The 26371-nt window shown below is 45.7% G+C and overlaps 1 protein-coding gene across 2 annotated transcripts in view; it reads left to right on the top strand.

Moving 5' to 3' along the window:
- LOC126530835 (atrial natriuretic peptide receptor 1-like) overlaps positions 1-26371 on the top strand; it is a 363348-nt gene that overhangs the window by 236805 nt on the left and 100172 nt on the right. For both annotated transcript variants that reach the window (XM_050178130.3, XM_050178129.3), the window contains one exon: positions 2306-2429. In XM_050178130.3, coding sequence (XP_050034087.1) covers positions 2306-2429 — 124 coding nt within the window. The remainder of the gene's footprint in view (positions 1-2305; positions 2430-26371) is intronic.

The following is a 26371-nucleotide window of genomic DNA, read 5'->3' as shown; positions in this document are numbered from 1 at the left end:
CGCATTTTTTAGGTTTGCAACACCAGCGCCGTTTATGTTTTTTTTTCTTCCATTTTTAATCAGATACAACGTTATTCTACCTTCTCATGTAGCTTTTCTCGTAGACGTATTTTGCAAAGCCCTTCTACCTTCATCCCTGGTTTTATGACAAAGGTAAATTCCTTCTCTTCCGCTATCAGTCTAATTGTGGTTACGTGGCTGTTCTCGGTATACCGTATGCAGTTTAGTATGAAACTCATCTGCCGTATCTTGTGTATAATCAGAATTGCTGATTACATTGCTCTGCTAATTTGGCATGACATACATATTGTTCCAGCCAATGCCAATTTTTTCTCTCACTAAGTCCGTGCTTCCCTTGCCTCGTAATGGCTTGCTCAATATTCCCAGCGTTGAAATTAAGAATGTCGCATGCCTTCTTATTACTTATGAAGCTGAACAGTTCAGATAATTCCACATGAATTATGCCCAGAGACATTTCTTGCTTTTTCACTCCTTTATTGGATCTTTTGTTGCTTGGAAGAGCTCGCCCATCTTCTGTCTGAATGCCGTATATATAGGTTCAACTGCTCCTATTGAAGTTATTTTCATGAACATCTCATATACTGCCTTGTAGTCCTGTTCTAAAGAGTCATATTTATTCACGGGACTAATAGAATACAATAGAATGACAGAATAATAATAGAATGACAGGCATTATTGCTATGCCTGTCATTCCTTCAGTCTGTCCTTTTTTGTGTGTATGTGTCATTTTGCGTTCCTCTTCTAATAACTGATACCATGGTATGACTATATTATTTTTGCTTAATATAGAACTAGACGAACTCGGGAGCTAATAAGCATTCTCAAGGCAACCCGGATTCTTTTTCGCTCTAGTGAACAGAGGGCTACAGGAGAAAAAAGAACCGTAGCTTGACAAGCTCCTGAGCTTTACCTCATTCGATAGTGGTGTGATCAAGGAAAGAAAACCACGATAACCGGGCTTCAGACAGGCTTGCAGCAAGTATACATAACAAAACCAATTAACAGAAAGATAACTTGTTTTAACCAGAAGGCAAAAAGAAAAAGAAAAGATACAGATTAAGTACTTATACAGTGTGGCAAAATACTGAAGAACTTGTGCTTATCAAGACAGTCAGTAATCAAAGAGTAAAATGAAATCCAAATACATATTTCCATTTACAAGATAAGAATAAATATTGCAGAGCAGCAGCCACCTTGCGGAATGACGAGGGCGTCCGTGCCTGTATCAAAGCCCGTAAATATAATGTTGCTGAGCTGTTTAGGTAAAATTTGTGTTAATATCTGCGCTCCATAGTTTTGCACATGCTATGCTAGCTGCAATATTATCTTGCACGGCGAAGAGGGAATCGTGGTATGTGCAGCGCAGGTTCAGCGATATCAGAAATAATTGAAATGTTGCGTCTGCGTTCGTGCATTGTAGCGATGCAAAAGACGGGCATCCTATAGGCTACACACCGTGACTATGTTTGATGAAAATCTCTGAGCTGAGGCAGTCTCTAGGGAAAATCAATATACTTTAGGGCCTTTTTTGAAGAATATTGAGTTTATTAAGGCTCGCATAGGTATCACTTCGTCAAACAAGATGGCAGTAAAGAAGATGCAACGTGAAGAATGACTGAAAAGAAAGAATTTTCACATCGTTAGCGAGAAAATAGTTCCGTGGCGATATACAACACCAACAATACCCGCAGTCTACAGGCTGACGTATACCCGACATGCGTGTCCCAGAAAAGCGTACTGAACGGTGCTAAAGGAATGCCGATATTGAAGTGCGTGCCATTGCTGACGCACTCAAAAGTGATCGAACAAGGAATGCTGGAGGCTTCAGCGATATTTCGCGTTCTACAGCTGTCGACCACGTGAAGCCTCCCCTTTTCTGTGGACCTATATCCTGTTTAGATGGATGACGTAAGTCTCACAAAAACGACATGCCATAATGTTTCACGACAAGTTCAAGGGAGACGCCCAAAAAACTCATCTCCTAAAAGAAATAATACTGAATACACTGTTTTTGAGTATAGCGGTATTGTGTAAGAACAGGCACTGACAGACCGACTTACTGAAGCAAGGCATTATGGAAATGCCCGCTTGTAGGCCGTGAAATAACTACCGTCATTAGGTGTATCCCATTAGGCCATAGAGGTACGAGTGACAGGGTTATTCTGAATGTCTCACTGGGTTTCTTAGCAAGGGCAGCTTCTGTACTCAGTCCGGGCTTTCCCAACTAAATATGCTGCAGTCACAATTTGCAGCCGCCTCACTCGCTCGACGTTGTCTTTCGCAGACCGGTGGCCAGCCAGCTGATCAAGGGTGACGCTGTGACGGCGGAGTCCTTCGAGAGCGTCACGATCTACTTCAGCGACATTGTGGGCTTTACCACCCTCTCCGCGCAGAGCACGCCAATGCAGGTGAGCGGCACTGCAAGTTAACAGCGACGACAATAATTGCGTTTCTGGTACGCTAACACCGTAGCAGCATTCACAGTTGTTAGTTCACCACCACCACCACCACCACCACCATCATCATCATCATCATCATCATCATCATCATCATCATCATCATCATCATCCACATCATCATCATCATCATCAGCCTGGTTATGCCCACTGCAGGGCAAAGGCCTCTCCCATACTTCTCCAACTACCCCGGTCATGTACTAATTGTGGCCATGTTGTCACTGCAAACATAGTTCATACTTACGCAAAAAAAAATAATAATTCTGGCCGAAACTATCGAAGTTGATTGCCAAAGTCGCGGTCGATTGTCGAAAGGAATTGTCGACGTATCGAAGATGATAGCCAAATATTGTTAACAGGGTCACTAATATTAGCAACTTTCGTATGCTTAGCATTAGCGGCAGTCACAGTCTATGCTTTCGCAAGAGATTCCGGCAGAAACTTTTGAAGATGATTGCCAAAGTAAGAGATAGCTTTCGAGTAACCTGTACAGTGTACCCCATGTTTTCTTTGATCAATAAGGTCCTTCCCGCTCCCATGCGCGTGACGTCATCTCCAGCGCCAGCCAATCACGCGCCTGCCTCTCTCCTCCTCATTGGCGCGTGCGTTACCTTCTCCGCTATTTGCTCTCCAACTCTTCCACAAATTTCGCTTCCCTCTCTGCTCTATACCCTCCTTCTCATCACTATTCTTATCCTCTAGCTTGTCCAATTGCCCTCCGTAAAATACAAATGCCTATAAATGTAGCCAAAGAACGCAATCGCTTTAAAGATATATTTAGCTAACTCTGTGCGGAATCTTGCCAATAGAAACTCAGTGTGGCCCCTTGCACTACAAAGCTTGGAAATCCTGAGCAACCCGTTGCAGTAGTAGGCTTGTACTATGGAGTTCGCTTGCAAATTAACGATTTCCTCGCGAGAAGAAAATGCTGTAATAAAAATGATCAAAGTCTCTCACGTATGTAGGGGACGACCAGCCAAATCTTCGCTTAGATGACCCAGAGCAGCAACCCGACAAGTTAGGATAACGTATGGTTGCAAGCGTCACAGCCATATTAGTGAGTAGACTAGAAGTTGTCTTACTACAGGGCGCGGCCATTCTCAGAGCCACGAATAAGTTTGAGAGCGCGTTCCCGTATCTGCGTTTACCACAGTTTCACATACTTTCAGCAGAGCAAGTGCGGGTTGAAGGAATTGGCTTGTCGCCACCGTTACAGGGCTCATAACACTCATACGAAACACAGCACAAAAATAAAGAAAAGCATTAATATAAGCACAGTTATGTGGCCTACTCTGCTTGCGTCCACGTTTATATCGCTTTACTCAATCTGAATCTTAACCTAATCGCCCAACTGTACACCTTGCTTCGTATAAGGCTACAGTGAGAAAAATATGGAGCTTAAGCTCTATCAGAAAAAAGCACGAAGGTGCGGTTAACTTACTAGCAGCACCTTGGGGGGGCTGTAGAGCACTGCAGCAGTCTCTGTGAGGCCAGTGCGTATACCCGGTAGTCCCACACCGTCACATGTATCACTCACTGACGGTTACAACACGCCAAAGAGTCCGGTCTGTCTCAGAAAATCCGAGAGGATCCATTGAACTGCAGCATGTCTAGTAATAGTGGCTCATGGGAAAGCGATCTGATGGGTATCCTGAAGTGGCGGGTCCAAATTCGATTGTTCATTGTTTAAGTTTAAATATATGGTTTTATTGCGACTTGCGTGTTTATGTGTGATTACAAAAAGAAAGGCAGGAAGCTTATACGAAGGCCACTTGTATACACAACATAAAAGACAGAACGTGAAAAGAGCAATTAAAGGCAGCGGAGTCTACATCAAAATAGGTAAAAAAATAGAATTCAGCTAATGTAGCGTCATACGACGCTTTACATAGATGTTTGAACACCAGTTAGCAAATTAAGCACTCGATTGCTTTTGACAACAGCTGCGGTATATACGTGCCACATATTTGACAATATGCACATGAAATGCACGTGTCTGTGTGCACGTGTGTGTGTGTGTAGGGAGGGGGGTACATAAACTTAATATGCAAGGAACGAAGCACATATCTACAAAAACATATGAAGAATTTAGATACTGTTATGACGCCACTGGCGTTAAATATTTTACAGCGCAAGCTGTTATGGGCTCATTCCCATAACCGTTTCGGTTGGCGATGGTGTCCGCCGCCACCGCCTCCGGTGTCCGTAGCAGCTACCCCGGTAATGAGATAAAAAAAATTGGAGGATGCTCAAGCTTCGCCTTTAGGAGTGGAACGCGATAGCGTTATCGCACCCCGTTCGCACCGCCCACTCATTCGCTTGGCATGCTCTCGAGTCACACAAAGACGAAACGTGCGCCTGAGCAAGCGGAGCGAACCAAAGAACTCGGGGTCTCGGAGGGAGAAACGATCTACGCGAGCCAAACATCATGATCGGTACGGACAGCCGGGCCGCGACGTGCCATGAAGGCGGACGCGATCATGGGGCTGACGCCTCGATGGGATCGTCCTCTAGCTCGCTTGGGAGCACCACGCAGACGCATGACTCCTCGCCAGCAGCACGGCACACATCGCAGGGGACGCTTTCTCACCAGACGCGCTACGGCGCAGCGATCACGTCAGAGGCGTCCCGCATCGAACGCTGCACCTAGGAATCGCGCTGTGAGCAGAAAGAGGAGCCGCGTCGCGCCACCTGTCGGGGCAGCGCTGTACATTGCGAGGAGGGGGTCTTCTGTGTTTGCCGCAAGAGGGCTCGGCGTGCGCGCCAAGCGCAGAAGAAATGTAGCGGAAACATACTTCGCTACGCGTTTAAGTGCGACTTCTGTAATTTACATGCTCATAATTACCGATATACACCGCAGTATAACTTCCTACGGCACGTTTCTAAGGCAACCACGCATTCACTAGAGGTGCTTCTGTCGCACTCGTGGCTGAGTGGTAGCGTCTCCGTCTAACACTGCGGAGACCCTGGTTCGATTCCCACCCAGCCCATCTTGCAAGTTGTTTTTATTTATGGATTGCCTTCCGCCATTTTTCGCTCACGGCCAACGCCGACGACATTGGCTTTTCTGCGACACGAGCTCCTTAACGCTTTCACGTTAAAATAACAACAGTTCCCGCCGGGATCGAAGCCACGCCAGTGCTTTATTGTTGTTGTTGCATAGAATTATGAGTAGTGCCATTCGAAAATTGTTACGCTAGATTTGGACAAGCCAGCCCTTGTTAACATGCAGCGAAGAAATAGCCTATCAACGCCTCCTAGCGCGAGCAGACATGCGTGACGCGTAGTGTCCATACGTACAAACATTGCATCGCATCTCCGTTATACTCCACCAAGTGTCCTGACGTGTAGCAGTTGCATATAGCAGCTGCATGCTGCATCTAGCTGGACCGGGTTAACTTAAGCAGGCTAGGTGACCTTGTCACCACCCCGTTTCGAAGGGGATGCCAATAAACCATTATTGTTATCATCACCATCAACAGCAACGCACCGTGCAACCGATCAAGGGATGTGACATGTGCGCTACGCAGTTCGGAAACCTGTGCTTACTCTTCGGTACTCGTTATGGCGCCTCCTCGAATGGTACGAACCGCTGCTGACGAAGCGAATCGTAGAGCTACGCGCATGGCTGCAACCAGGCAACATCGGTGTCAGCAGACGGCTGTGTAGAGAGCAGGACAAGCCGCAGCTCGCCCTCGACGCCGAGCGGACAGTTGAGATTGTTCTCGTTAAAACGACGCGAAGACCGTGTAGTGCGTGTTGCCGAAAATGGAGGTCCTATAGAGCCGCTTCTCTAGCTTGCGCTGTGACTGCGGCGTGTGCCGCGCACACTTGTGACTGTTTAATGGCCGTCATAACTACATTTGTCATTCAAGATCATAATGGTTTATCGAAATAGGTCGCTTTGCTATATATGGTAAAGTAGAGAAATGGTCTACTCAGTTATTTAATGAGGCGCCAACAACGTTCATGGGCATTCAAACTACCAACCTCCGTAAAACTTACTTTCGAAAGAGTAAATATTTCTCGAAGCGAACCCGCGTTGTTAAAGTATACTACTACATTCCTCCCAGAGATCGCGTGCTTTTTGAGTGAACAGGGATGGGCAATATGCATATGCGACACGCAGCTTGCGTGGATAAGCAGAACTGGCTTCGAGGGACACGTGCCCGGGCAGCTTGCGAAGACTGTCAATGGGGCTGCAACTAATGAAAAGGCCACTGTCAGACAGCAGTGTCTATCTGTGATTAAGTACAGGAGCACAGTCTGCCGCTGCGACCCGCGCCAAGTGTTGCGCGATCTTGTCGGTATACAGGAACCAAAATTTGGGCGAGTTTGTGCATATGCATTGTGCGCCATAATACCGCTGGGAGGACAACAATTTCAAAGAAAACGGCGCGACAAGTGCTTGCGACAACTGTAAAGCGCAATCTTCCTTGCGCTATCAAAGCAACCGTGCATATACGTACAAATTCGCACAAATGTCAGTTCTTGTAAGCTCGATCTCTAATACACGGGACTCTTATGTGTCCTACTTTTCTATGTTCAAATCCTGCCGTGTTGTCTTCGCTGATTGCGCTCTACATTTTCCGCTAGCGCTTGTCGTGTCGTTTTCTCTCTAGTTGTCTTCCGTGCGCTATTATGGCAAACTTGTCGATATTTTCGGGGCCCTGCTACATACACGGGCGACTGGTTGCGTTTAACAGGACCCTGCTTACACCCTCCGGAAAGGAATGTGCTCTAATCTACGTAGCCAGTTTGTGCGCAGCCGACAGAATTTAGAACTTTCCAAGTAGCTGAAATCCCCTGCGACCAAAGCAGGCTCATCCGTTCAGATGCCTGGCGAATACTACGCCAAAGGGCCGGGGAACACAGCGCCGTTGAGCTGGAATGTGCAGAACTGGCGAGTCTGGGAGCCCCGCCATCCCATCTTAGGACGGCACCCGCTGAGTAATCTCGTTGTGTCGGCCTCTATAGGAGGCACTGCAGTCTCATCCTCGTCGCGCTGGCTAAGTGGCTGTGACGTTGTGCTGCTGTGCATGATGGCGTGGGTTCGACTGCCGGTTGCACTTCGATGGGAGCGGATGGCGAAATGTAGAACAATCCTTCCTCCCTTTGCACCAATTCGAGTAGAAACAACCCTTTTTCAAATTATTGACCCATACCGCTAACGTCACATACATGTCAACTCTTAGAACACACAATCTCTAAACAAGTTACCAACTTTCTTGCGTCTAATGGTATTTTGTGCAGCGCTCAGCATGGTTTTCGACGGGGACTGGGCACCACGACACAGTAGGCCAACGAGTATAGATGCTTTGTTGTTAGATTTCTTCAAAAGCGTTCGCTACTGTAACAAACTGTAAGCTATTGTATAAACTCAACCTTAGCCTTACTATCTCTAGTAGACTGGATCCATAGTTTTCTTTGCAATCGCTCAAAGTGTGTTTCTTTTCATTCATGAAACTCCCCTAGCACATCAGTATCTTATGGTGTGTACTCCCAGGGTTCTGTCCTTGGGTCTTTGCCTTTCTTGGTTTATGTTAATGATATATCACGCTCTGTTTCTGTAAAAATTCGCCTTTACGCTGACTACTGTGTTCTATACAGTGTCATCGCCACACCTAATGACCACAACACTCTGGATAACTCATTTTCAAGTTTTTACTGATGATGTGAGCTCTGACAAATGAACACTAACTTAAACAGTTGTCATGTCCTACCAAAAGCGTATTAATTTCACCTATTTAAATTACTCCTTTAACTCTACTTTTCTACAGCATTTCCCAGAATGTAAGTACTTAGGCCTCCTTTTCACTTCGAGATTGTCGTGCTCAGAACAAATACAGATGACTTGCAACAAAGCATTGAAATAACTTGGTTACCTAGAGTGAACACTAAGTATTACTACAGAAGAAACCAAACTGATTACATATAAAACACTCGTAAGACCTATTCATGAATGTGCCGCTACAATATGGAGCCCTTACGAAATTTCTCACATTACCAATATTTCAAATGTTCAGAAGAAAGCCATTTGTTTCATGCACTGCCGCTATGATAGAAACTTGCCACCGTCATCTCATCTCGATGTACTTGGTTTAGCATCTCTTTCTAACCGGTGTCACATTGAGTCCCTCAAACTGTTACACTCCCTATTTTACTCACCACATGACATCTTCCCTCGCATATATCTGTTACCTGCGAAGCCCCTAGCCACAATAAAAAGTAATTAGTTGAACTTTACTGTCTTTTACGCTGACACTCCCACAGTTAAATACAGTTATTTTTCCTAAGACTCTTCAATATTGGAATGATCTTCCTGGTTCGACTCGTTGTTTATCCTTGAAGGAATTGCTGAATGTTATTTGATGCTCCCTCTAACCGCATATGTATGTTTTCTATTCTAGACGTTTGTACCTGCTTTTATGACTTGTATCATTCTATGAGTATATGGTCCCCCCCCCCCCTACCCTGTTGCGATAGCCCTATTATGGGCTGCAGTATGTGGAAAAATAATCAATGCACGACTTTAGGACTTCCCCAGGGACTCCGATCAGTATACATTTCTTCTATAAATTTAGCTGATAAAATTCCCTTTATACCAATCCGTCGTATATCTGTACCTTTTGTTGGCACTTGTGCTTTCTTTCGATTTGCCCAGCAGGCTTCATTCGCCAATTGTTAACCTCTTCTGGTGTCTTTGCGTGCTGCTTTATATTCTACAAATTGTCTTTGCTACCTGTAATGTACTGCAATATGCACGCAAATTACGAATCTAACTGCGTTGCTATTACAGTTCCTAGAGTCAAGATACTTGCACTGGAAATTGGCTGACGTTAACTTAAATGTGCTGACGCCTGTGCTCGTCGGTTGCAAAATATGACAGACTTCCGATAAATGTGCCAAGGCTACGTAAATTTATTATAAGGTACTGGATACTGCATTCTAAGCAACTAAATGTGGTCGCATTATGCTTTGGGCATTTTCTTTTTGTGCGTTGTCATGATTAGAGTAACGAAATTTTTGTTCTGCAGTAAGACATGCTGCGTTTTTATATCCAAATAAGTAAATCCCCGGATGAAAGCACATGCGGAAGGTTGGCTCCGAGGATTACGAGACAAAAAAGATTGCGCCTTAGCCATTGTTGACAGCATGCAGCGCGTCAAACGTGCCGTCCAAGCAATATACATGTTGACCATTTTTTAGTTTTCTGGAATTTTTAACAATCGCCTATTGCAGGTAACATAATTGTAGTCCTTCAGATGGATCATGCAGACAGGCGGACATTACTAGCAAGAAAAACCAAGACACATATAAACTAATTAACAAACATTAATTAATAAACATCTTAATTATTAAATTTACGTCACATGTTGAAATGTACGAATTGTAGCCGGTGAGCTGCAAGGCGTGTCCACTTTATTCCAGAATTACACCAGCTTGGAGTTATGCGTCACCAAACTCGCCGTAAAAATGCACTGTTGTTCCACTTACTTTTTTAACAAAACGCTCATTCGTGCATTGAAGTACGAAAGTAACTGGAACGCCCGTGTATTTCGTCCCACACTTTGGGAAATAATATCTCGAAACTGGTGTCACCCTCACCGCCTACAACTCGTAAATTGCAATATGTGGCGTGAGGTCATCAATTAGGAAGCTAATTAGCGAATGTTTGTTCATTAGTTGAATTTATGTCTCGATTTTTCGTGCTAGTAACGTCTATACAATCTATGCTAGTTTATTTCTCTTTGTGGTACAGTTTGAACATCACAAAGAGCGGACGTCGAGCAAAAAGCTGCTTTCTGCAGTCCGTCTCTCCGAATAATTCATCTCGGGGATAATAATTATGCTATCTGCCACTGGCGATTTTTTAAAAAAATTTTGAAAAAGAAAACTTAAGAATGATCACCCCGTGCCGAGGAAAGCATAAGTCACCTTGAAAAAGACAAGTCCACTTGTCTAAACGTTGTCTGCCGCTTTTACCTATGTTCTTGTTTTGCTCATTGTCTTGAATTTCCATCTAGCGCCTTACCCGTGTTATCCCGTGTGTGGTGCTTTCTGCAATGTGATCGTTCTTGTTTAATGTATGATGTTGCGGAGATGTTGGAGCTCTCAAATGGCGAAAGATGCTTCTTTTCACATAAAAAATGCAAATATTTAAGGTCATTGACATAAAAAAGATCGCAGAATATCAAACCGATGCTTAAGAGTACATCATATGAATGTGTCAAACACTCAGTTCTAATGTCATCTCACATAAAAAAGGCGAAATAGAAGAACACGGAAACTCCAGCCCAAATAGAATACTACACTAAAGCCAACACAAGGTCCCGTCACATAACTACACTAAACTTGGGTTACATAAGAAGGCACGGAATAAGTTCACACGAAGGCACATGAATGCAAGCAAAGAATAGAACAGTCAGGCCAAATTGTAGCGATACACTGCACTCAGAAATGAACTTGAACAGCATTAAGTAAGCAGTGTGTTCAGTTGAAGCTTAGTCGGCGGTTTTTTCCTGGCAATGACTGGACAGAAGTTGCAACAAGCACGTCACGTGCACAAATGTGTGCATCGTGACTGAATGGGTTATTTATATATTTCTATTTTCTATTTCTATATATGTTCTGTATTTCCTAACCTTCCTACCTCTGTCCCTCAGTCACTACTACTGCAGCATAGCAACCGAATTTCCCGTTGTAGATTGACTACCCGATTTTTTCCTCTTTTTCGCGTATGTTTTCCTCTCTCTTTAATTGAAGACGCACTGCAGTGATTGAAATCGATACCCCTATAATAATATGAATATTTACTTCATATTTCATGTCTAAACCCTCACCTCATGAATTTTTTTTCTTGTGAAAACATTAGTCAAATCATTGCTTATGCCACAAGTGTCTAAACAAATCTCAATATTTAAAGAAAACACGTGGTCGTGGTTTTATGAGTGGAAATTGTCACGTGTCGTGATACACCATGGAACTGCGACTATATTTTACTAGACTACACAAAGAAGTTCGAATCAAAAAATACCTGCCAGAAATGTCACAACCCTTGAAATAACATCAAATCTTGCGGTAATAATCGACTGCATTTTTCGCAGTTCAGTTTATTACGAGTTCCTTAAAGATTTGATAATTTCATGGTTGGGCTGAATAAATTATAAGTTCAATCTTTAAACCGGATGTCTTAGTGTGCTTTCTTGATGTGGATTATTGCTTTTCGTGGGCATTGACAGTTTAATACAAACAAAAAGAATACGTTGTTCCTGTTTTTCTGAGTTCCTTGTTCCAGCTCTGGGAATACGGCTGGCTGCGCGCTGTGTCTGCCATTTAAATGAATGGAATTCTCATTTTCTGAAATATTCGACACAATAATGGTGTTTGTCAGCAGTATATCACTGTAAATACATTATATTTTGCCACCCGATTTGTTTTCTTTTAACAAATCAAATATCTGCATCTCGTCCACAAAACAACCCAGAACTGAATGCTTTGTCACATGTATGCGAATAATGCTTCCCTGTAAGCACCACCAGAATGCCTTTCTCGTTCAAAATATCGCAGTAAACCAATAAAGAGTGGACAAACGCCTGTTATATTTTCTGTGTTGCATTCAACTGAAACATTTTTGAAGATAACTTGTTTGTTGATGAACTTTGTGTGCATTGTGTGACGAGCTACCTGCATACATGCTTCGAAAAAAATAGCTACAAAATCAGTTTAAAAGTTACAGCCGCTATCAATTTCGTGGCTTGAGATGACACACATTCCGGTCACGCATATTTTTCATTCCACTCAAGATCAAGTCAGCACTTGTTGACAAGGTCACATTTTGCGATTTGTCGAAAAGCAGGAGATAGGTTGTTTGAAAAATGTTTTGTTTGACGAAGAAATGGAGGTGGGAAGGTTAAGATTATTCTAGATGATATAGAGGGGAACGTCTTAGTTGACCAGAAAGCCACATGCAGTTCGGCATGACAGTGCGCGAGGAAGAAATCGAATCGTCTGCCTTCTCCAGCACCCTGGAAAATCCACTGCGTGCGTGCGTACGTGCGTGCGTGCGTACGTGCGTGTGTGTGTGCGTGTGTGTGTGCGTGCGTGTGCGTGTGTGTGTGCGTGCGTGTGTGCGTGCGTGTGTGTGTGTGTGTGTGTGTGCGTGCGTGCGTGTGTGTGTGTGTGTGTGTGTGTGTGTGTGTGTGTGTGTGTGTGTGTGTGTGTGTGTGTGTGTGTGTGTGTGTGTGTGCGTGTGTGCGTGTGTGTGTGTGCGTGTGTGTGTGACGCCTCCGGCCAAACGGAGTGCCTGCATTCGGAGTGGGCGTGGTCGCAGTTTCTCCGCGTGTCATCTGCGTCGTCTCTGCGTTAATAGATCGGCCGTGGTATTGCCTGCGTCGCTGGAATGGGATATCTCTAGCGGGTTCCCGATCGAAGCTGGAGAGTACACAATGAAAGACTTTCACCGCGAGGGGTCAGCCTGGAGGCAATCAGCGGTACGTGGCTCGGAAACATCACCTTACGCTGGGGTCTCCCTCTCTATTGTCAATATTTTCTTTTTGTATTAATAGCTATTTTAGAGACCTTCCAGCTGCATTCACAGCGTTGGCATCGCTGTCGCTGTTGTTTCATTAACCGAAACCGGATGCCGTAACAAAGAGGCGTGTTTACACAGTCACCAGTTGTTCTCTATCGCCCGGTCATGTGGGCTTCACGCCTGGTTTGTTTAAGGCTCGAAGGGCGCGTCTACATGAGGACTCATAAAGAAAGGACACAGATTGGCTATAAATCTCGGGTGAACATTTTTGGAAACAAGGCCAATGCCTTGTTTCCAAACACAAAGTTATGTTGGCGTGGAGAAACTTTTCGTCGAGTTGGAGGTGAAATGTCGCCGTTCGCCGTCTCCTCGCCGTCGTCAGTCACCTTCCCCGCCACAGCTGGGAGACTATCTGGTGAAACCGATAGAGGTGCGGTCGCGGGAGAGTCAGATTCGTCAATTCCCCCGTCTGTTGTTATGCTAAATAACAAGGCGGGAGTGTGTATAGACAGTGTAAATACGGCCGCCATTTCGGTTATGAGTCTTCGCTTCAAATATCGCTTAGGACACAAAGTTATGTTGGCGTGGAGGAACTTTTCGTCGAGTTGGAGGTGAAATGTCGCACCCTGTTGGTGTTTGTTCGATTTCGGTTGCGATTGGAGGACAGGGTTTTAGAGCCGAGTTCACTGCACCGGCCCATGCAACTTATGATGCTACCTTAAGCATAGATTTCCTACGTAAACGCGGCGCTACACTTGACCGCGGGACTGGAGAGATTCCACTGCGCTGCACGTTGCCAGTCCCTATACTTGATGATTTTTCAGACCGACCAAGGCGAGGTGTTCTCGCTGTCTCAAGGTGTATTTCTGCCTGGTCAGACGCCCATATGCTTGTTCCCGCGTGTTCTTAACGAATCCGCATGGGATCATGCAGCGGCCTTGTCGAGCCCGACCATAGTAACGCGATTAAGAAGTATACGTTGGTATAGCTCGATCAACGGGCGTGCTTTTCTGTGAGTAGTCAATGCTTTTATGGAGTGTGTGTCTCTGCCTGTCGGTCTTAAATTGGGAACATTTGAGGAGCAAGTCATAATTGATGTACGAACAGTTGCAGCGTCTTAAGACAACAGTCGGCCGACGCTCAACTTTTCGGCTGACTATATTATAACTATTCGGCGACGTATGATAAACAAGTCGGGTGTCGTCTACCGAACAGGATGCAGCGATTACGATAGGGCAAGCGACTCCGATACGTCAGGAACCTTATGGCGTATTTCCCACTCAAAGACAAGTGATGGCCGAACAGGTCGACAAAATGCTCCAGAAAGGCGTTATTCAGGAGTGTCGCAGTCCTTGCGCAATTTTGTTGTAATAGTGAAAGAGAAGCACAAATCATGGAGATTTTGTGACGGTTATTTCCGTCTCAAAGCTGCCACACAGGAAGACGTGTATCCGTACCACGCATTCACATTGTTGTTGACTGCCTTCGCTCCGCCTCGTATTTTTCGTCGGTTGACCTCTGGTCCGGATACTGGCAGATACCGATGCGCCCGTGTGACAGAGAAAATGCCGCTTTTGTTATGCCTGAAAGACTCCTTCAGTTAACGTCGTGGCGTTTGGCTTATGTAATGCCCCAGAAACCATCGAGTGATTTATGGACACAGTACATTGCGGCCTCAAATGGGACACTTGTATGTGTTTTATAGATGATAGGATTATTGTCGGCCTGACTTTCCACGAGCACAACCATCGGCTCGGCGTCGTTTTGGACTGCATCCAACGAGCTGCCCTAATTTTAAACGCCAAGAACTGCCACATTGGTGAGCATCAAGCCCTTGTGCTGGCATATCTCGTCGACAAGGGCGCTATACGGCCATAACCCCCAAAAGATTTATACTGTTCGCAACTTTAAGCAACCGGAGACAGTGAAAGATCCTGGAAGATTACTGGGCCTTTGTTTTTATTTTCGCAGGTTTCTTAAAGGCTTCGCCCAGTTTTATTAGCGACTGACAGACCTGCTTCGCAAGGACCCTCTCTACCCGTGGACTGCTCATTGCGAGACTGCTCTCGAGCAGCTGAAGTTCCAGCTCACTTCTGGGCCACTTATGAGCCATTTCGATCCGGAGGCGTTCACCTAACTGCATCTGATGCAGGTGGTGTGGGCGTTGGTGCTGTGCTCGTCCAGTTTCACGACGGACGCCAACAAGTTGTTGCGTGCCCAAGTCGTACTCTGACGAAAGCAGATAGCAATTATACAGTCACGGAACTGGAATGTCTCGCTGTTGTTTTCGCCATTCATAAGATCAGACCATATTTGTACGGCCGTCATTTCAAGTTTGTTATCGACCATCATCCTGTCTGCTGGCTCGTTGGTCTGCGTGACCCAGCCGGCCGGTTGGCTCGGTGATTCTTGCGGCTTCAAGAATATGACTTCTCCATTACTTACAAGAATGATCAATGCCACATAGGTGTCACCTGCTTATCTTGTCCCCCCTCTTAGAGCAACGGCATTGATGACGCTTTTGACGACAACGTAACTACAATCTCATTAAATTTTCCTGACTTCGCAAACTTCGAAAACGAACAGCGCGACCCTACACTAAACCCGATTATTAAGGCGACTTCAAGGCCTGAACGCGATACACAATTTGTGATTCGTGATGGTCTGCTATGCAGCAATAATTATTGTAGCAACGGTGACCAGTGTTCCTCGTCGTCCCAGGATGCCTGCGCGGTTCGGTACTTCTGGTCATGCACGACAACTTCACATTCGGACACTTTGGATTTGCTCGAATGCTTCACAGCCTCCGACAACGTTTCTATTGGTCTCCGCTGTGAAAGACAACCAAGAATTACGTTGCCAGCTGTAACGTCTGTCAACGCCACAAACAACCAACTACACCCTGGTGTTGTTAACAGCTGTTAACACCAGCATGGAAGACCAACAAGCTCAAGCTGTTGTTCCACGCAACTAGAGCTTCTGCAGCAACTCTGTAACTGGTTAGGCCGCCGACTTCACCTTTTTGAGAAAGTCAGTATAGATTTACTCGGTCCCTTCGCCAAGCCTTCCACCGTCTGTCACTCATAATCACACGCGTGAATTATTTGACACGTTATACTGAAACAATGGCACTTGCCTCAGCTACAGCATCCGATGTTGCGTGGATTCTATTGCATTCGATTACCCGGTGCTAGCTAAGCACATGTGTCCGAGTGTGTACGCGAGTGACGTGTGTAGACTGTGCGCTAAGGAGAGAGCCACCGCGGCTCACATCCTTTGGGACTGTAGTATAAATCCACGAGAAGCCAGCGAGAAGACGACGACCCGCCGCAGCTAGAGGCTGCAAAGAGGAGCTATGACCAAGATACACAACTCAAGGCCGTCCAGCAGGTCTCGGCAGCTCTAGAGAGGCAGCGACCACGCCAAACCCAGGAGAAGGGGGGCAGCACCCCCAGGAAGGGAGCGGCGGCCCTCTCGGATCCGCGGAAGTAGCGAGGAACCAAGACCTCGAGGAGCACAATGCACGAGACTGACGTAGTGGCCGCGTCGCGGTAAAAGCTTGTCCTCCCTGCGTGGAGGGAGCCTAACCGACTCTGCAGGCATTTTCACTAAAGTTGATCTCTCTCTCTCTCTCTCTCTCTCGATTACCCTCTGTGACCGAGCCCTTAGTTGGGTGATAATTGATCGCGGTCGGCAGTTCCCCGCCGACGTTGTGGAAGAGTTCCTACGCCTTTTGTGTAACATAATATCGACATTACACGCCTTACCACAAGTAAACTGTCGGTCCAACCGAGCGCACCAATCGACTGTACCCTCGTCAACATCCTTTCAATGCGTTTCAGTGGATCACAAGAACTGGAATGCCGTATTACATTTCATCACTGCCAAACATTAAGTCACAGAATACGCACCTTTCTTTTTCGCCTACGCTCACCATCCTCACGGTTTTCTCGACACCATACTTCCCTTTTCGCCTAAAGAAGATGCTTCTGTCATATTTTGTCATGCTGTCGATAGTGTTAAGCACGTTTACTTGCCCGGCTCAGAACTCTCTCGTCGTATCCTCATGCAAAGGCTCATGACGACGTCCAGAATTCGCCCGTCATATTCGCCACAGGTGACTTTGTGTGACCTTGGACACAGGTGTGGAAAAGGAGAGTTTGCCAAACGCTTTTTTTTCCCAGGTATATCGCGTCCGTTCGTCATTGCGTGACCTACGTTATCGCTAAAGTGACGGCTGATAACCGCCGTTCACGCAATACCGAAGTCATGCACGTCGCACGATTGAAACGCTACCATCAACGAGCACTCTGGCTCGCTCGGTGAGTTTCGTCTGCCCCGGAGGAAATTGTTACGCCGCACCGGAGGAGCGTGGAGGAAGTGGCGCGAGGTTTTGGCGATCGGCTCTTTCGGACCGTCCCATGTATGCCTTCTCTCCCCTTTTCACCCTTTGCGCTGTAAATAAATCCAATATATCCTAACAACATGTGCTAAGATAACATTTATCAAGAGCAACGTGGCAACGAAAATAAAAAAGAGAACCCATGCGCATTGGTGCCCCTCCACACTCTTTATCCACTTGCACATAACATCAAAAGATTGGCACTTATAGATGAGCCACATAGCATTCATTGATGAGTCTTCTTATTGATAGGGGAAAAAAGGTCTTCACTATAAGCGGAGAAGTTCACTGGCGGATTAGTATGTACCTGCATAATACTTAGCAAGGCAAAGGGAGAGCGGAGAGAAAAGTCCTAGAAGGAGGGCACAACAAAGTGAAAAAAGAAAATAACTAACACAGTTTGATGTCTGATTTCACTTTTGAGTCTGAATTGTCCGAACACTTGAGTCCGGTTTGTGATCTTCATTTCACTGCTGGCTTCTTGACAGCTATAGAGATGACAGCTAAAATTTTGAAAGACCGGCAATCGATTCAATATAATCAAAAGATAAATCCAGTCCTTGATGTTCATTAGTGAAATGTCGCTGTGACCTAATATGCGCCTATGAGGGACTTCATCGGACATCGCCATATTTGTCTTGTATATGACTCTTTCATCACTTCACCGTCTATATCACTTTAAAGTTTAAAATAGTGTTTTTTTATTGATTCCGAACAGCCATCGTTGTTTTCCTTCTTGCTTTTGTTTTTGTTTGTTTCTGAGTCGGTATTTAGCAACGCCGTTGTTTAACCGCTGTCAGTCGCTGTGTGTAAATGGGCCCCAACTCAGTTCACTAAAGATCGAGACATGCTTTGAGAAGGGCCTGTTGGGCAAAGGCCTAATACGTAATGCACAGTGGCCGGCTTTCTTAAGTGAGCTTCGCCATTATACAGAGGTGTTATGCGGCGAAGCATATTAAGCTTGGAAAGGTGTCACTGTCACGGGGCGTGTACGCGTTCCTATTTTACACGCGCTCACGCTCCTCCGTCTCCGGTCACACTAAAAGCACCGAGACATCTAATAACTATATTGGCAGCCAATCGGCGCTGTTTCCTAGATTACTGGCGCTCAGAAAATAAAAAAAAGGAAGGAATTCTTTTTTTCTTCTGTCGTGAACCCTCGGCAAATATCCCGAATTTCAGGGTCCCCAGGTTGCCAAATATGCATATGCACAAATTTGTCTAAGTGTCAGCTGTCAAGTTCTGTTTGTTGCGTGCAAGAGAAAGAGGGACAAATGAACCAAATAAACCAGGACGGTGCCCTGCTGATAACCCTGTATGCACTGGAAGAAATGGAAAAGATGAGAAAACATTGAGAGAGCAAATGTCGCAACTTGGGTAGGTGCGATACAATTCAGGTTCTCACAAACGCTGAATACGCCGCTGTGTTTCGCACTTTACGGCATAATTCAAACAGCATATAAATTCAATGGAAAGGTAGGTGCTTTTTGGTGATGCCAACTGGAATTAAAGCCCGAGAATCACTAAAAACATTAAAGGCCTTCAAAAAGCCTCACCGCATACAAATTTCTGCGTATGTGTGAAGGAAGCTGCAGACGAGAGTACAAAAGCAAGCACACACTTAGACATCTTTGTCAACAACGCACTGGGAAGAGCCCGAAAACACTAGCAGTGGTTCACACTTCTACAGAACAGTGGACTAACGCAACTACACAATGCGTGAAGTAACTATATGGCTACATATAGCAAGCTTAAGACACATGCATACTCAGGGCAGGGATTTTCTAGCGATGCATTTTTAATGCTATTCCTTTTGAAACTTTCCGCGCGTCGTCAGTGATAAGAGAGATGCTCCACCCGCGTTACTAATGAGATAAGCCGGCCGTGGGCGGTGGATGATAAGAGTGGCGTACATTCGGGCGGAAGGAATCGCTACGAAATCGCGGCCCAAATCTCTTAACAGCGGGATCGTATCGCAGATTTAACAGAGACATAAACGTAATTTGCTGTTTTGCAGACATATAGAAGCGACCGGTGCTCTTATCCGTTATCTTTGTTTCCTGGCAATGCACACGTTTCGCCGTCGAGGGAGGCGAGCGAACCGCCAGCTTTGCTCCTCCTCTTGTTTATATCCACGTCCTTTATTTCTACGCAGTTGGTCGTTATGTGCCACACCAGCTATCGTTCTTTCTTCTTCTTTTTGCACATTTTTGGGCAACACTGAAAGCATCCTTTTTTCCCCTTTCTGCTCTTGCCCTTGAGAGGTCGCATGATTTAGTCAGGGTCCTGATGATAGTTGGGAAATAGCCATACAAAATTCTATTCATACTGATAAGATTTCCTGTGGTGTCCTTCCTAGTTCACCATGTAATGCCCAAACAACTTTCTACGTCAAGGAAAATTAGAACAACTTGTTCAACAATATTCGTCGCAATAGAGAATACATTTGTACCAGAAAAAACCGAGATGTTATGTGAGTAAAAACTTTGTTAGTATATTAGGAATTACACAGTAATGTGTGTATACAGAACTATCTGCAACTGAAAACTCGCTCTAGCGTATTAAACACGCTACTGAAGACTATGCATGTTCAGTTGCCCTGGCACTGAGTCAGCGCTACTAAACAATTTTCCAAATTAGTCTTGCCAAGTTTCCAGATTCGCTGTCAGGCTGTTGGGCCACCAAGCATTCGCCAGCTCGTGGCATTTTAGAATACTAAAAAAAATTTCTTGCTAAGTGAACAAAAGGAAAATGTAGAGGAGACATTCACGATAAGACAAGCCGGGAGCAAGCATTCCAGCGTATTTTCCATGACGTGGGCATAGCGTTGACACTACAGGGAGTCGCAGCTAATTTTAGTCAGAGTTTAAAAATATGCGAATGCAACGTACCTCGACAGAACCAGGGTGGTGATGTTTGCCGTCGCTTGGAGATACTCATTTCTTTTATTCCGCCTAATAAGATAATTAGTCGTAAATAATTAATGAACTTCTCAAATATTACAATTAAATGAAAAGGGTCAATGAGAAAATTGCAGAGCGACATGAAAAACTCCCGATGCAGCTTTCTGTTGCGCAATACGGGCTACATAAAGGTGTTTTTCCGAGCGTGAAAGAAGCCCGTAAATGCACGCAAGAACTGCCGCGCGAGTGGCCGCTCGAGGCACTTTGCGTGTATTCGCGTGCTTCTTTCACGCTCGGTAAAACATTTTTATGTAGTACGTATTGAGCAACAGAAAGTTGTATCGGGAGCTTGTCATGTTGCTCTACAATTTTCTCATTGACAATTTTCATCTAATTATAATATTTGCGAAGTTGAATAATTAAGACTAATTTATTATATAATTAAGCGGAATGAAAAAAAAAAATAATTCGGGTATCTTCAAGCGATGGAAAACAACGTTACATTGGGTCTGTCCAGCTACGTGGCATTAGCATATCTTTAAACTCTGGCTAAAATTAGCTGCGACTCTCCGTATGTCCGGTGCGTAGCAGACGTTTCGAAAATTGCAGTGCTCCCCTAGCTCAGAAAAATAAACGTTGATGCAAGGTGCAAGGGTGCTTCTGGGTACTTCCTTTTGTATCTGAACCCGTACTTTCTGATGCTTATGGAATCATTGGTCACGAAATCCGAAGTCTATGCCCGAGAAGCAGAAGCTAGAAATCTGTGCGGGCCAAGATACAATATTCGATACATTTTCGAACGATGCAATTCGAGATAATGTGTTGTGGCTGACCTCGTTAACCTTAAAGCAGCGCGAACAGAGCACTAATGGTATTTGCTCGATTACTCAAGAAGGAAAAAAATTTGCACATGGGCAGGAATTTGCGATAAAAATGCTGCGACTTCGACTTCAAGTAATGCATCCTACGAGAAAACGTAAACGAACGTATTTTCGGAATGCCGCTGACTTTTAATCTGTCGTCTGAGCAGCGCAATACAAGGCTGAATACAGGACTGGATAGCCAGCTACAGGCGGACGGCCGGATCTAAGTAGAGTGACTTTCTAGCCTCTGATCCTCCTTTGTTTTAGCCGACCTCTGAAAGTCGTCGGGGTTGTACTCAGCACAAAAAAACATTCGTTCTTCTCCCGCGGCTTCTGGATCTTAAGTGAGCGCTTACGTTTGCGCCGGACGTGAGTCTGTGCGTGCGTTTACCTTGAGGGACATTCGCCTTCTTGCCTCGGTGTACGATGAACGTTTGCCCTCTTCCTATTTGATTTCCTTTCCCTTGATTACTCCTGCCGTGCTGCCATCGCCGCTGCTGCGGAAAAGACCTGGCCGCCTTTGTCAGTCGTCCTCCTCTTCGAGATTAAGCCGGACGTTCGGCAAAGTATGTAAGACAAAATGCCTTTCAGACACGTGGTTTTCTTCCGGCCAGACGTCTCGATTCCATCCCGAGACGCTAATGGAATTGCCGGCGGTACCAGGTTACGGCGGCAATGCTGACTGCTGCTGCTTCTGCGGGATCCGGAGAACCTGCGCGCCGATCGCTTTCTGGCTGACGAAACGAAAGAAGGAATTGGGAAATAGTTCTAACCCTCGCTCACTTGGCTTCATTCGCGGCTTCAGTATTTTTATTTATTTATTTTTTTCCCCTGCTATTTTCCCACCTGAGCACACGACGATACGCAGCTCGCGAGCTCGTCCGAAAACTGAAATTAGGGTGGTGTGGTGCAGCGCACTCAAGGACCCATTAGAAGCAATGAGAAAGCTCCTTTGTTTCTCTCTCTCTCTCTCTCTCTCTCTTTATTGCAAGGGTTTCCATTTTACAGTTAGCGGAAGGATCACTGCGAAATCCAAGTTGAAACTCCGTACAAAAATGTTTTCGTGTGTGCCATCGTATACGCGGCGTTTAAAATGAATCCGCGCTCGGGCTCTAATACAAACCCCCGCAGTAACACGCAAGCGCAGAACTGCAGCAAAGTTGAGAGCCTCGGGTATTCTTCTTTGGTGCTCGGTCGCCGCGCGCGCCGCAATCGCGTCCGGTAGCGCGCGCCATCGGAGTGCGCATTACGGCAACATTTCTCTCCAGCGCGCACTGTCTACGAATGCATTGCTAGCTGATCTCTCCCAGTGCCCCTTGCGTTAGCGATTCCTAGCGCCTTCGCGTCTGGGTATGCTCGCCCGAATTGTAGTGGTGCCTAATGTTCCTTTCCCGTAGTCAGCGCAGTGCGTTACAGCTCTGTAGCAACCGCGTCTGTACGCTTCGCAGTGCGCATGCGCGAGCTCCCTTCTGCACGTGCCACAAATGGATGTCGGTATACTCGAAGCGCCGATGTATAAATCTCGTTCCTATAAGCACTCGTCGATGCAAATGCTTACGCGGGCGATGACAGTTACGCGCGCAGGCGGCCTATTCGCAGACACCCGAAATAGAAACGAACAAGCAATGCTGCATCTGGCACGGGGACGAATTGTGGGCCCGGGGCTGCCGCGGGTTAATTATGCAAACCAGTGCCGCACCGGAGGGGACATGTCTTTGACGTAGTGTTGTGTAGACTCTTTAGGTTGCATGCAGTGGGATCTACGTAGTGCAGGAGAAAATTCTTTTTTTTTTTCTTGCCATTTGTTAGATGCGTGACAGTATGAAGAACGGGGACACAGCCAAATAGCCTGCGTTACAAGAATCGTGTCCAAGAAACGTAATCATTATCTAAGCCCTGGGGAAACCTAAACAAAATATCAGCTGTCAAATGTATGAACAACGCAAACAGTCCCGAAGGTTAGTTTTAGAAAGTTTGCTATCAAGAGAACTACAAATTTTAACAGAACTTCGGACTTCTATCGTATAGGCAGCTGAATTTACCTGCGCACGGCTTCTTCAAAGCATAACTATAGCTTCCACTTAAGCTGAGAAACAGATGTCTCCAAAGCACACAAAACCCACTTCAACGAGAATATCAGGATGGGCGTAGAAGCCCACAAACCGGGCTGAAAAACAACAACAAAAGAACCAAGTACAATTTCGTTAGCATTATTCATCTATAGTAGTACTCAGTACGTTACCCGCCGTGATTGCTCAGTGGCTATGGTGTTGGGCTGCTGAGCACAAGGTCGCGGGATCGAATCCCGGCCATGGCGGCCGCATATCGATGGGGGCGAAATGCGAAAACACCCGTGTACTTAGATTTAGGTGCACGTTAAAGAACCCCAGGTGGTCGAAATTTCCGGAGTCCTCCACTACGGCGTGCCTCATAATCAGAAAGTGGTTTTGGCACGTAAAACCCCATAATCTAATCTTAGATTTAGGTGCATGTTAAAGAACCTCAGGTGGTAAAAATTTCCGGAGTCCTCCACTACGGCGTGCCTCATAGTCAGAAAGGGGTTTTGGCACATAAAACCCCATAATCTAATCTAATATACTCAAGTCAATTACTCCCGAGTAAACCGCTTAAGGCTTGGAGAGTAAACTGGTCTCATAAAATAGTCAAACTAAAGGGAAGCCTGAAGAATGACAGCAGTCGATAGGCTCGAATTTTTGTTAGTAACAACTGAGTGCAACGAATACACAATAAACCCAAGGAAAGCCTAGGTAAAAGTCACTGCTCTTTTCATCAAAATGTGACACCGACACTTAAACTTACGTTCCACATTCACCGCCAAGGCCACAAGAGATGCTGCATGACACACTCAGGGCTACAAATTTAAGTACAAACACACATACCCAAGAAAACGGACAAGGAGGGAGCGCCTGGCGTAGCTCAATTGTTGAATTCCTCATATAACACACAAAATGTGGTTCCGGCTGTCATTTTCCTTTAGAACTGTTATAGAAGTTATGTTGTGTTTCGGTTGACTTTCTGTCACATTCAATAAGCTTTCTGTTGAAATGCGATTGAAATTCTTAAAGGATTCTTGCAAGGGCTGCCGCAGGTTGTCTTTTCGTCCGCTTTCATTGTCATTTTCCTTGTGATTTGTACACATTAATTAAAAAAAAGAGTTAATTTTCTGTGTGCTTCTTTTGACTTCCTTGCCTGTTGGCTTCATGCAGAAGCGGGAATCACAGATGGAGTGGCCCAGAAAAGTATTTTCCCTGTTTATGTAAAAATTGAAACAGACGACCAAACGCTATACTTACCGTAAAGGTACGGATGACGCAACGAAAACCAGCGAGTGTAAGATATGTTAGCTTTTCGTTAGAATTTTTTTTTTCGTTCCCACAAGAAACGGATGGTGACGTGGCTATTGTGCACGACTCAGCGGGCGCGTGCCTTGGCAGTCGGAGGGGAGCTGTTTCTCTTTGTCGCTTTAGTCACGTAGTTTGGTCATGAATAGCTCATCGGAGTGCGTTGGGGTGAATTCTCCGCGTGGTTCCGAGAGCTACAAGAACTTCCCTTTTTTTTTTCTGGTACAGATAGGTATTCGCCTTGCGCTATATTCCTCCACTGCTTTCGTGTTATTTCCTGATGCATTCTTTGTGTCATGACGTCAACGTTGTTCAGAAATCTGCGAGAGAGGAAAGTCGACACCATATCGTCGGGACGCGTCGTTTTGCGAAGGAAACCAAGCTTACGTGTCGAACGTGACTTTGCCAAGCAAGTTCCCGTGAGGGGTATTATCGTTTCTTATTCCCCTGTCTGGCTCGTCAGAGTTGTTTGAAGACGTGACCATCCGGATTAAGCCGGCATCGGCGAGCAACATGCAAGAAGGCTGTCATCATTAGCTCCTATCCTTTCTTTTTATTTGGAAGGTATGCCTTAGTTGCAAACAAGTTATTCACTCTCCGTGCTATAAAGGATGCCTAAGGGCCATATTTATTTTTAATGCAAACGACTTATTACAATTCTTGAGATTGGTTTGGCGCACTGTCAGAAGCTGCAGTCCGGGTGTCATAGTGTGGAAAGAAAGAAAGAAAGAAAGAAAGAAAGAAAGAAAGAAAGAAAGAAGCACACAAAGAAAAAGAGCTTCTTTCTCTGTAAATTTAAAAAAAAACGTGAGCCATTCCACTGTCAAGGAGGTTGACCAGCGAGGCTGTTTAGCACACGACACGGAGGGGACATAATTTTGAACAAAAGTACGAACTCATCTATTGTCTAGATCGGTGGTCATTAGTTTACTCGGAACTGCAATTGCATTCTTTGATAATGTCAAATCGATGCACGTACGCCGCTGCGTGGTCGGTTGGGCCGGATCGGTGTGGCATCGCAAGGGATGTCTGCAACACGGAACGCGTAAACCGCTCCCTTTTCGGTACCGACACATCCACATTGAAATCATCGACAACGACAACAGGTGTAGTGTCATCGCAGCTAATACAGGCAAAGTGAGTAGCGATGAACATTGTGGGACTATGGATGGATGGATGGATGGATGAAAAGCTTTATTAGGGTCCTTTAGGGCGCGCACTAGTGCGCAGCGGGCCGCTCCCACGGCGGGACAGAGAGGCCGAGCCTCTCCGTCGCGTCGCGGGCCCGTTGGACAGCCCATAGCTGTTCTTCGAGGTTGGGGCTGTGTAGCACCGCATCCCAGCGTGAAGAAGTGTTGCTTTCATCGCCGCGTAACGCGGGACATCGCCAGAGCATGTGAGGTAAGTTCGCTAAGTCATTGCATAGTGCACATGCAGTTGTGGTCTGGATTTCGGGGTACATCTTGTGAAGAAGTAGGAGGTTTGGGTATGCCCCCGTCTGTAGAAGCCTTAGTGTCAAAGCCTGAGGTATATTGAGTTTGCAATGTGAGAGGGGGTAGATCCTCCGAGCCAAGTAAAAGTGCTTAGTAATTTCGGTGTACGAGGAAGGAGAGTCCCCATTGTCAGTACCCCCAGTGTCACGCTGCCCGGTAGCTACGCGGTTGATGATCCCTCGCGCAGCTTCGTGTGCCGATTCATTGAGGTTGGGCGGGGCACCCTCGATCTGTCCCATGTGGGCTGGAAACCAGATCAATGTGTGTGGCTTGATCTCCTTGCTTCCTAGTATCCCTAGGGCCAGCTTGGATATGGTTCCTTTGGCAAATGCCCTAA

The sequence above is a fragment of the Dermacentor andersoni genome, chromosome 5 (assembly GCF_023375885.2).
Source record: "Dermacentor andersoni chromosome 5, qqDerAnde1_hic_scaffold, whole genome shotgun sequence".
NCBI classification, from domain to species: Eukaryota; Metazoa; Arthropoda; class Arachnida; order Ixodida; family Ixodidae; genus Dermacentor; species Dermacentor andersoni.
Note: the sequence above shows the minus strand (reverse complement) of the source record. Positions and strands in the feature narration are given on the sequence as shown.